The sequence below is a fragment of the Poromitra crassiceps genome (assembly GCF_964638095.1).
Source record: "Poromitra crassiceps genome assembly, contig: HAP1_SCAFFOLD_311, whole genome shotgun sequence".
NCBI lineage: Eukaryota > Metazoa > Chordata > Actinopteri > Beryciformes > Melamphaidae > Poromitra > Poromitra crassiceps.
The window spans coordinates 93,830-105,934 of NW_028152091.1; the positions used below are offsets into that span (position 1 = coordinate 93,830).

The 12,105-nt window shown below is 52.5% G+C and overlaps 1 protein-coding gene across 1 annotated transcript; it reads right to left on the minus strand.

Moving 5' to 3' along the window:
* Window positions 1-1,603: 1,603 nt before the first annotated feature.
* Window positions 1,604-3,662, minus strand: LOC310771026 (kelch-like protein 10; the record flags this gene model as incomplete). The annotated part of the gene is made up of 3 exons (XM_083663707.1): window positions 1,604-1,935; window positions 2,240-2,416; window positions 2,693-3,662. The coding sequence occupies 3 exons, from the start codon at window positions 3,660-3,662 to the stop codon at window positions 1,604-1,606; spliced, it is 1,479 nt and encodes a 492-aa protein (XP_083519833.1).
* Between the last annotated feature and the right edge of the window lie 8,443 nt (window positions 3,663-12,105).

A 12,105-nucleotide genomic window follows, 5' to 3' on the forward strand; every position in this document is an offset into this window, starting at 1 on the left:
TGTTCATCTGGCACGATGTCCTGGCTGAGATGAACGAAGTCTCGCTGAGCAAGGTCTACCTGCTGTTGTGGCTGATCAACCGGCAGACCTGCCAGGTCCACAGGGGCGACTTGTTTATACGTTTAAGGGACAACGTTACGGCCAGGGCGATCACGCAGTACGTTGAGGACTGGTCCGGGTCTTATTTCGGCTGGATTACGCGGGCCGTCTTGGAGAGATTGTACCTGTACAGTCAGCGCATCTGCACACCGGATCACCTTCGGCTACCCACGGGTGTGTTCCGCCACCAGCTCTACCTGCCGGCGGGCCTGAAGTCAACGCCCTTGGTTCAGGCGGGCAAGGACGAAGCGACCAAGTTCGAGGCGAGCTACAGAAATCGCACCGCGAAGGTACGCGTGGCCATCTTCGACAAGGTGCCCGAGTACCGCAAACCGCTGTCGTGCAAGACAAGCGGAATGGAGCCGCGCAAACTTCTCCAGAACCTGCTGTTCACCTTCAAACCAGACCGCTTGGCTGACGTATACCACTACTTCGCACTACTCAACTTCGACGACCCGCAGCAGCCTGGCCGCCACCTCCGGCTCGACCTCGCCAACGGGCCCGATGTGCGGCTGGCGGCCCCGGAGAATCTCTTCCATCTGGCTGAGGAAAACGGCCTGAGCGTTGCGGCGGTGTGCCGGGGCCTGGAGCTGATCCTTCGCGAGGTGTTTAGGCTGGTCAGCGAGGCTGACAGCGTCAAGGTCATGCTGAGCAACTTTCGTGGCAGGCCAGGAGTGTCACACGCCCCCTCTGCAGACCAGGAGGATCTGTGCAGGATGACGGTCGCCGTGCGTGCACTGCAGCGCCGCCCATTCGCGCTCGACCTGTGCATGATGGATTGCCTGGGGCAGGACACCATGCTGATCGACAGCGCCTTTGCCACCAAGGGCGAACGCGGTGCTACCACCTACAATGCCATGAACGTCGTCAAGGTGTGCCACCCCTCATACGTCCCGTGGCCCGAAAACTGGCTGACCGAGCTGCTCTGGCGCGACATTGACGAACACGGGTTTGGTTTGGCCGCGAGGGACTACGGCCACTACATGATGTATGCGAAGCACTTAACCAAGGCAAAGACGTCCGTGGCGGCCTTGGGGAGCGCTGATGCTGAGATGCTTGAAGACACCGTCAAGGTTGAGACACTCCAGGACAAATAGTGGGAGTGACACTTCTGTTACCTGATATATGTTGTTGATTTACTGAAATTCTACATAGGGCCCTGGGCCTCGTGAACCAGATTTTGATTTTCTGTGTATGTGTGTTTTCTGCACCTGCGAAAATAAAGAATACAAAGAACACAGTGTCACATTTTAGTTTTAATGCTGATGGCTATTGGTGCTGGCATTCTGGGGTTCTGGTATAAATACAAATATATGAAGAGAGAATAACCGGTGGGGCAGAGCAAACCCCTAGAGTAAATCATAGAAAAGAAATAGAGACAAATATAGACCTCTGTGATGAGCATGGAGTTGACGCTATGTACAGCAGTTGTAGGGTTCCAATGATACAAATAAAAAACAATATTCTACAAGAATGATCAGAGTATGCGTTTTTAATTTATTCTTCACACTGTTTCACAGGTCATGACAGAGAGAAGCTTTAGACCAGGTTGTGAGTACTCTGCCATGTCGGACAGTCCGTGTGCCACACAGCAGCTGATCCTAATGCCTCTCATCCCGGTCCCGCACGCTTCGTGCCACTCATTGGTGCTCCAGTCGCAGCGCTCCACTTTGGAGCTGTTGGGGGATCCTCCGCATACGAACAACTGGTCGTCCACCACCTCGATGCCGAAGCTGCTGCGCGGACGAGGCATGTCGGGCGCGGCGCTCCACGTGTCGGTTAGCGGCCCGTAGGCCTCGGCGCTGTGCAGTCTAGTTCCGATATAACTGCCGGCCACTGCGTAGACGCGCCGTGGTGTAGCGGGGCACGGAGTACTCGGCCATGTCGGACAGTCCGCTTGCCACACAGCAGCTGATTGAAATGCAATCCTCCCCCATCCCGCAGGCTTCGTGCCACTTGTTGGTACTCCATTTGTAGCTCTCCACCTTGGAGCTGTCGGGTGATCCTCCGCATACAAACAACTGGTCGTCCACCACCCCGATGCCGAAGTTGGTGCGTGGTTCCGGCATGTCGGGCACGGCGCTCCACCTCTGGGTTAGCGGGTCGTAGGCCTCGGCGCTGCGCAGTCGTCCGGCCAAACCATGGCCGCCCACTGCGTAGATGCGCTGTCTGTAGGCAATGACGCCCAAGTGGGAACGCTCGACGCTCATGCGGGCGATCTTCGTCCACCGGTCGGTGTCTGGGTCGTAGCACTCGGCCGTGTCCAGGACCTCATGTGTCTCATAAGAGTGCTCATACTCCGTCACACGACGATATACTACACCACCGCAGATGTAGACTTTGTTGTTCAGTACTGTGGCGCTGGCGTGCATCCTCTTCCCGTTCATAGGTTGGAGCAGAGTCCACTTGTCGGTCTCAGGATCATAGCGTTCGACACTGTCGTGCACGATGCCTCTCTCGAACCCGTCCTGCTCGGTTTGTACCTTTCCTACCTTGCCTCCCATGGCATAGATACTGCCATTCAGTACTGCCAAGCTGTGCCCCCCTGGGCGAGGATGATGCATGGCTGCCACATCGTGCCAAGTACGGGTACCGAGGTCAAACTTCCGCACGCTGGTGTTAATGCAGAACGAACCTCTCTCATCGCTCATGTAGCCGCCAACACAGTAGACAGCGCCATTTAGGAAAGCGGCGGCGCTGTAATTTTGCATAGGCCGAAGTTCACTGTTTGGTACATTGGCCCAGAACTTGTCACGTGGATCGTATAGCCGAATCCTCGAAGTTGTACCGTCGCCAAACCTGATTCGAGTGACGGCCAACAGGACGGCATGCGGCTGGCGCGGCCGAATCTGGGCGTTTACATCACGCATGACCCTCTCGGCCTCGGCGACGATCGCCTCACACTCTGCGTCGTCCTTCACCAGACCGTGGTTCTTCACCCGGTCGACGAAGTAGTCCGTGGCCATTAGGGCCAGGCGGATCTTGGGCAGTAGCGCGGATATGTGACCTTCGCGCTCCTCGGGCGCGTGGGCGATCCAGCGGAGCGCGGCCTCGAACGCGGCGCTCTCCCGCCCCACGTTCAGATCGTCCCGTCCGAGGATGTCCGTCAACCGCTCGAGAGAGAGTCCCAGGAACTCTTCGGAGTACGCGGCGATCTGCTCAAAGCGCAGCAGGATAAAGAGAAAGGCCTCGTTCCTCAGGTCCGGACAGTGGTATAGGTCTGCCAAGGTAAAGATGCCGACGCAGTTCCCCGGGTGGAGCCGCGCCTCCAGGAACTCGCAGCAGGAGCGTTTCACCCCGGCGAAGCCGAGGTAATCCGCCGCTATCAACAGCTCCTCCGCATTGTTCTCGGTCACCGGGACGGAGCCTGCGTCGGCGGAGTCTAGGAGGAGACGCATCGCGTTCGTCGACACGGGGCCGTCCATCTCGTAGACGTCGTCCTGCGACGTCCAACCGTGGGCGAAGACAGCGCGGAAGTATGGGCTGCAGCCGCAGAGGACGGCCTTGCGGACGTCGAATTCCGTGCCGTCCACTCTGATCCGCCAATAGCCCGAAGGCGGCATTGCGACTACCGGGGTTCCAATGACAAAAATAAAAAACAATATTCGATATGATCAGAGTATGCGTTTTTTTTTCTCCTTTGATGGGAAAATCTGACTTCTGGAGGTCCTCACACCAGAAGGGAAAAGACAGAAAGTGATACTTCGGGCAGGGGGGTGTTAGTTTTACAAGACTATCTGGAGCAGAAAACTGGGCTTAAAACCTGTACCATTCTAGAGGAGAGGAGGAGAGGATTTTGTGCGACGGGCGTTTTGTCAGAGAAGAGTTTTTTGTCGGAGGAGAGGATTTTGTAAGAGGGGCGTTTTTCAGAGGCTGTCCTCTAACAAAGATATCTCCTGACAGAAACACCATCCTCTGACAACTCTGTCTCGCTCTGACAGGATGCTCCCTGTGGTGGCTATAAAATACCAGTGTCTTGGAGTCTTGTCTTGTACATGTCTTGGAGAAGCGTAATCTGTAAGTGTTTTATTGATAGGATTCCAGCTCGAAAATGCTACCTACTTTTTCTTTTAGAAGTACATTTTCTTTACCAATTGTTTCCTACGAATGCCAGAAGTATTATGTTCATTGTAATTGTAATGTGTCTGCGTTTGTGCACAGATATTCGCAAAAACTGAAGGCCTGAAAGATGCCGCCACTTCGATTGTGCCCCATTTGCTACTACAAGCTGGTCAACCTGCCTGAACACCTCATGAAAGTCCACCATATATTTGATAAGGAAGAGCGCAAACTCTATCTTGCCCTTGACCACGGGAGGTAAGTAAAAAAAATGTTTTTACCGCACTAGGCAGAGCTTCTTTAATTCCTGTATTATGCTGAACATATATTGAAAACTGATTTGTGTTGAGGTACGCTGGACCACTGCCCTGCCACCAAGGAAAGTGTGCCGGGGAGTATAAGAAAAGGCTGGACATACACCTCGCTGTTGAGCACATCGATTTTGGGGTATGATTGTACACCTTTCTTAACATCACCTTTAGATTTCTCTAGTTACCACCGGTCATTTTGGAACTTAACCATAACGATTCCAGCTTCAAACCCTTTATGTTCTACGTTTAAAGGAGGAAGAGAGGAAAGAGGTACTGGCTAAAGAGAAAAATGGAGAAATCCGGCAGCGCCTGAAAGAATTGCAAGAAAAGAAGGGAGAGGATAAGTCAACGAGGCATGAGGTCAAGGAGCTAAAAAAGTTAGTGGTTGACTTAGAGTGTAAATTGGCGGACGCCGTCGCCAGTGGCAGCTGGGGCGCCAAGGACCCAAAAAATGCAAAGAAGAGACCGAGGCGAGATGAATCAGACTCTGACAGCCTTCAGGGAAGAGACCGGCGGCGCGACCAACCAGCGGTTCTGCCGCCCAGGGCTCTGGAGGGGCGACGGGCAAGGATGACAATCGGTTTGTCGCTCAGCACAAACCTTTATAATGACTGTATCACCTTTACATTTGCCTGACAATTATTGTGTTTGTTTACTGCTTATAGGGGACCTCACCGATCGCTGGCTGAGCAGTCGCCTACACTCCAATGCCTCAAAGAAAAAAAAAGAGAACTGCAAGCAGGGGGTCAAGCATGTAATGGAGTTCATCAGGGCCATGGGAAGTGGCGACAGCGGGCTGAATGTGTCCCTTACTTATATTGATGAGCCAGGGAAACTTCAAATGTAAGTTATATTTTTCTTCTTTTTTTGTCGCAGACACACACACACACACACCATGGTGTGATTGTTGTTGCTACCTGTGTCAATTACCAGAGCATTAGTTCTACTTATATATATATTGTTTTAGGTGGCTCAAAGACCTGCGATCACAGTTTGCAATACCTACTATCAAGACCCGAGTGTACCATGTGCGGACTTTCCTGATTTATGTGCATAGTCAGGCCTTCAACGGGGTATGAGTAGCAGTGTTGAGTGGATTACTTTTCAGCAATGTAATAATGTAACACTTTACAATTTCCAAAGCTACTTAGACACCCATACAGACATTGTTAATTGCATTTTATGTATTTTTTGTTTTGGATTATCTATTATCCTCAGGTGAGGTTGGGATCTCGCCGCTTTAGCTCCCTTTTGGAAGTCCTCAAGAAGGAGCAGGATGCTCTCGAGGCTGAGCTGCTGGGACATCGTCAGCGAAAAGCTTTGGAGAAGGCCAGTGAGTACAACATTTTGTATGAAATTTTCTTATCTTTCTTTCTTTTTTTTGTATGTGAATTATCTGACTTTGCAATTTAATACTTTACAGAGTTTCTCCTGAGCAGGGCCCAGTTGGAAGAATTCCGCAGAGTGGCAAAATGCAGAATCCCCAATTGCCTGGGTAAGTGTGAAATATCCTAGACCGTACGACTAGATCCACAGCCATTATACGAAATATTGGGTGAAATAACTGTCTCTTTAAATCGATGTATCAGAGAAACTGCTGAAAAGCCCAGGCAGCGTGGAAGCCCTCAAGCGCTTTGTCGGGTGGCTGGCGGGGTATGTATTCTCCCTAAGCGGCCATCGGAAAGGGGTGCTCACACATTTGACCCCCCTTCAGGTGGAAAACCCACAGCAGGACGAGGACGTGTACGTCATCAATGTACGTAATGGTAACCTTTACCAAGCATGAGATGTTTTGTACATATCGCTTTGTGTATTCCTGTATCTGTATTCGGCTTTGGCTGGAACACACTACTACATTTTCGTCTACGACTCCAGGTGGCAGAGCATAAGACGGCCGGCACCTTTGGCCAAGCAGGAATTGTCCTCACGCTTGAGGAGTACACCTGGTTCCGGAGGTTCGCCACCATCCGCCACACGCTCCCGGGCTACCAGTCCCAGGCTACCTTCTTCTTTAACTCGGCCGGGGGAGTTATGGCCAAACTGGGGGAGATGGTGGGGACGGTGTTCAACTCGATTAAAATAAGTGGTGTGACGATCAACGTCATCCGCGCCTCTATCGCAACGATGGTGAGTTTGGCAGATTGATAGATATAAATTCTGTCATATGGACTCGGCTTCCCCTCTCAGGGTATGATTTGACGGCATCTTCAACACTCACTCTTTTGTACCAGGCCGAGCGTGAGCTCAGCAAAGAGCAGCGGGATCGGGTGTGCGTCGCCATGTGTCATGGTGTAGGCACATCTTCCAAGTGGTATGTGGCCCCCCCATCGGTCGCAGAGTCCTATGCCACTCGCACGTGCCTCGAGTACGGAGCGCGCCGCCCTGCCACTGAGGTACCTGCAGCAAGCGGCAAGGCCTGTGCGTCGCCCCCTCAACCTTCAGGTGCTTGTCCAGAACAATTCGATTAATTTGTGATATTCTCTATTCGTGTATACATCATTGATGTTACGCACTGCCGGGTCCTTACATTGTGTAGTTTTCTCTGTATTTTAGAGGAGAAGGATTCTCATCTATCCCCAGGAACTGAGGGACATGGTACTCGAGGCCTTCAAGGAACACTGGGATTCAGAAGGAGGAGAGGCCAGAGAGAGAAAGCTGTGAGTCGGAGGAAGACTGAAGATTTGTTGTTGTAGTTTATTTGGTTTTTATGTTGGTTGTGTTTATAATAAACGTTGTGTGGTAATAGTTACATACAATAGAATAAATGTTGTAAATCTACCAGTCAAGTTGCATTCTTTGTTGTACTTTCATACATTAGGCTGAACAGATCAGAAAAGTTTTGCTGTGTGTTGCTATACCTTTGTCTGAGCCTATGGTAGTCCCTCTGCCGTACACACACACACACACACACAAGGCTGCATGCATTTGGAGTCTGTTTATTTCACAGCTCATGAACTCAGCCTGTGTAGGTCCTAATTAGGGCAAAAGAGCTTTATGTCAGCTCGGTGATCCCAGTGCTGAGGCTACAGTCTGTCAGCGCCCTATTGGCCAGAAAGGTCAAGAAGGGAACAATAACGAGGCAAGTTATGGACAACGCAACGACTATTTACTGCCCGCCTGCTGCGGAAGCCTGATCCTCAGACGGAGGGGTAAATAATGGTGAGCGTGATACGTGAGGAGCTGGTGCTGTCCGACGATGCATCTCCAGAGCTGTTCGAGATCCTCATCATGGCCGGGGCTCCTGCCTCCGGCCTGCAGCTGCAGACGCTCAACGTCAGCATCGAGCAGTCAGAGCTTGACCTCCTGCGGAACATGTGGGAGAAGGACTCTGGCACAGTGCCCAAGGCCGATCTCGATAACCTCCACTGGATGCAGTGCAAGGCCATGAACGAGGTGAACCTGAACATTCCCCAAGTTATCGCTGAGGACCCGCGGAAGCTGAACCGCTACTACATTTTCCTGTTGTTTTCCGCTACTGCATGTCACGCAAGACGACCCGCGGGCGGTCCATCACCACCAAGCTGTGCAGCAGCAGGCCCGATGTGGTGCGTGGCACCATGAAAGATATACCCCAGAGCTGGCTGCAGACTTCGTCCAGCTCTCCAAATCCCTCAGCTCCACCTGTGATAGTTCAGCCTCATCCAGTCTCGGAGCACCGGCAATATAACGAGGAAAACGGAGGAGGCCGCTTTCAGACCCAGAACCACTTCTAACCGCACCAGCAGACTCAGCAGACCGAGCGCACTGGGCCGGATGAGAACGCGTGCAATGTGACCCAGCGTGCCACTGAACGACCGGCAAGTGTACCGTGGCATCTGTATGGCCAGAGACCTAGGCAGCAGATGTACCCGGAGCTGTCTCAAAACAACGGGATAGATTCTGACCAAGACTGATGCGAAAAAGGTTGGTTGGGTAGCACAGGCTAACACTGCCGGGGTCGAGGATTCACAAGTACACAACGGACATCACGCTCGTGCCACAGCAGGAATGAAAACAGTGAGCCAGGACCAGAGTGTGCAACTGACCAATGGCACAAATAAAAACTATGTTCTACAAGAATTATCAGAGTATGTGTTTTTTTATTTTATTCTTCACACGTTTCACAGGTCATGACAGAGAGAAGCGTTACACCAGGTTGTACATGTATAGCAATATATATAAACAGAGATATATTTTTTTGCGAGAGGTTTGGATTCTTGTCATAGAGATGAGCACTTGTCACAGGATCTCATTTTTGTCAGAGAAATGAGTGCTTGTTACAGCACCATATACAAGAACAACAGTTCTGTGCCCCTCTGACGAAGAAGCAGAGTGAGACATGCCCGGACGCATCCGGGCCCCTGTGACTAAGAGGGAGCAGCTATATAAGGTGTTTTTGAAGGTCCTGCCTAACTACAGCCCTTTTGCCTGGTGGGGCAGATCGAAGATTCCTTCCGGCTAACGTTGAACATGCAGAGCTTTACATCAGTAGAGCCTCTGGTCTTTGACCTGCATGTTCGCGGACACGACACCTACATGAGACTGAGCCGTATCAACAAAGCCCTTGATGCCATGGCCGCACAGGGGGCAGAAGGAGGAGGAAACGGAGCAGGAGAAGCCCTTGATGCCATTGCCGCACAGGGGGCAGAAGGAGGAGGAGACGGAGCAGGAGAAGATGGAAGGAAATGTTCAACCCCCAGTCCTGACACATATCTATTACACGTCCGCGGACAGGACAGATTTCAGGCACTGACACATATCAACAAAGGCTTTGACCTGCTGGACGCACAAGAGGCAGAAGGAGGAGGAGACGGAGCAGCGGAAGATGGAGGGAAATTGTCAACCCCCAGTTCTGAAACAGACACATATTTATTGCGCATTTCTGGACTGAACAGATTTGAGTTCCTCAGCCGCCTCAGCGAAGGCTTCGAGATCCAGAACAGACAGCGGGCCGAAGGAGGGGGAGATGACTCCCGGGAAGAAACACAAGGAGGAGAGTGAGCAAGTACCTCCACTTCATCGCCGTACGCTGTTCGAGATGGAGTTAACCCTAACTAAGTAAAATCAAATAAATCAATAATGATAAAGGAAAATAAATAATAATACATAAATCCATTTCTGTTCTTTATTTGAGTGTGTCCTTGTATTCAGTTATATGGTGTTAGGTCACATTTATACAATCATCACACAGCCGTCACATTCTGTACTACATGTATGTGTTCACTAATGCTTCCGGTAGACCTCGGTCTCCTCTGGCAATTCTGTGCTGCATTAGCAATATGGGTTTGGTGTGTCTCTGACAAAATGCACACAGATTTGACAGTGGAAGCCATTTCTGTCAGAGGATAGCATTTTTCTTCGGAGCCGCACAGATTTGTTAGAGGATGACATATATCTGTCAGAGGACGGACTTTTTATAATTTCCTGTAGATTGCTGATAGACGTAGACTCTTGTCTGTTTTTCATTTCAATGTCGTGTAAAGTGATCAATAAAAGAAAACGCTCAGAAACCGGGGACAAGGTGTTGTGTGATGTTTATTGACATTAGGATACAGTACAGAAAATGAAAGACAAAGGCCAACACTAATCCAAAAAAGAAAAAAAAACAGTTGACAGCTAGACACCTGACGGTACACAAGCATCACACACACATACACACAGAGAGAGACAGGCCACGTTGCACCTCTCGGTATTCTGGGATAGCGCGCACAGGCGATCCGGGGGCTGTACATGGACTGCATGCCGCCCGTTTCCCGCTTCGCCGTGGTCCTAGTGCTGCCGTTGGAATACGGATGACTCGGGGCGGTAGGTCGAGGACGAGTTGGTGGCACAATAGCCGGCGTAGTTGGAGTTAGTGTACGGCTGATGAGTTGGGTTTTGCGCGCAGTAGGTCCCAGCGGCTAACTCGGTATCATCGTCCAGGTCGTTCTTGAGCCCCAGTACGCTTCTGACGATCACAAGTGAGCCCCAGACGTGGGCAAACACAACCACAATGTTGATGATGGCAATGGAGTACTCCATGCTGTGCCACCTGGTGAGAGAGTTGACCAGGGGCCGGTACAGTAGCTCCATGCAGCCTGCCACCACGGCCATGATGAGCTCCACGTTGCCTATCCCCAGGCAGACCAAGACGATCAGGGTGCTCTTGCCGTCGGTCACGCTTTTGCTGAGCCCGTACTTGGTGGCCAACTTCCACTTGCTTAGGCCGGCGAAGTAGCTGGAGACGATGGAGATGACGAGTGAGGCGCAGCCCAGCACAACCGTGGCTATGCCGCTTCTGAGGTAGACCTGTCCGTAGGCAGGCTCCTCGACCTCGCCGTCTTGCGGATCGTTAGTGCAACGCGTGCGCTGGAACCCAGGCGCGTTGCCGTTGGTGCTGTCGAGCAGGTACAGCACGTTGTTGGGCAGGACCAAGAAGCACACGACGAGCGTTCTGATGACTTCGAGAGTGACGGCCAAGTTGCCCTTGAATCTGCTCACGCTCTGCAGCGCCGACACAATGCGGTCTTTGAGGGCCGGCCGGCCGACAGGGATCACAGCGCTGTCTCCCCTACGGTACGACTGCATGTTCGTCACGCTCGGGACAGGAGAACCACTAATAATGCGGAGTGGTGCAGACAGACAGAGAGCCGGGTTCCCGGACATTTAATACGATGATCCCCGAAGAGCCTGCGATCACGTTCGCAACCCTTCAGAACAAGGGCTTGTACGCCCGCTCCATGGCGGACAGCCGCTGGTACGCAGTGCCGGGCATTACGCGTAAACTCGAGGCTGTATACTCATACAGGAGGGCCAGGCGCGTCAACATGACCAGCACGTACATCTTCAAGTTGGTGCTCGAACACTTCAGCTCAACTCCCGACAGCCAGCTCGAGTGGCTGCCCAAATACATGACACGCACGTTCAACATCCAGGAGAGAATAGCACAACTGTTCCGCAGTGACCTCCTGCTCCGCTGGCGGGCCAACACGCTGACGCCGGTCACCACCCAGAAGGTATGGAACAGGCTAGACCTGTCGGTGGCGGTGGGTAACGCCATCGATCAGGACTGCAAGGACGTCTTCAACAACAAGAAGACCATGAGCGAGGTCGGCCTGGTCACCAGGCGGGTCATTAGGCACTTGGCCGCGCTCAATGTTAAGCCACTTCAAGGCGGCGTGAAGGTGGCCAACATCCCCAGGCCCGACAAACCGAAGGCCAACTCCCCGCCCGGTGTGCCGGCCACCTACCACAACAACTGCTGGAAGGGGTGCACGGGCATCCGGGAACACTGGGGCCTCAGCACCGAGGTAGACATGGTTGGCTACGACACAGTCACGCGCAAGACGGTGCTGTTTGAGCTCAAGACCAGGAACAACGACGAGCTCGACGACAAGACTCTGGCCCGCTTCAACTGTCAGCTGTGGCTCACGTGGATGATGTACTCGCTCACTTACCCAAGCGCCGCCGAGCAGACGCTCGCCTACCTGATCATCGTCAGCCCCGGCTCCGGCCATGTGACCGTGCTCAACTGCTACCGGCCCACCATCACCCGGGCCCTGCGCAAAGAGTTCCCCTGGATCGGCTGCTTCTGCCCTCAGGTGTTCGGCTGCATGACACCCAACTGTGTCAACTTCAGGGTTACGCGCAGCAGACGCCAGACGAGGGACACCGACAC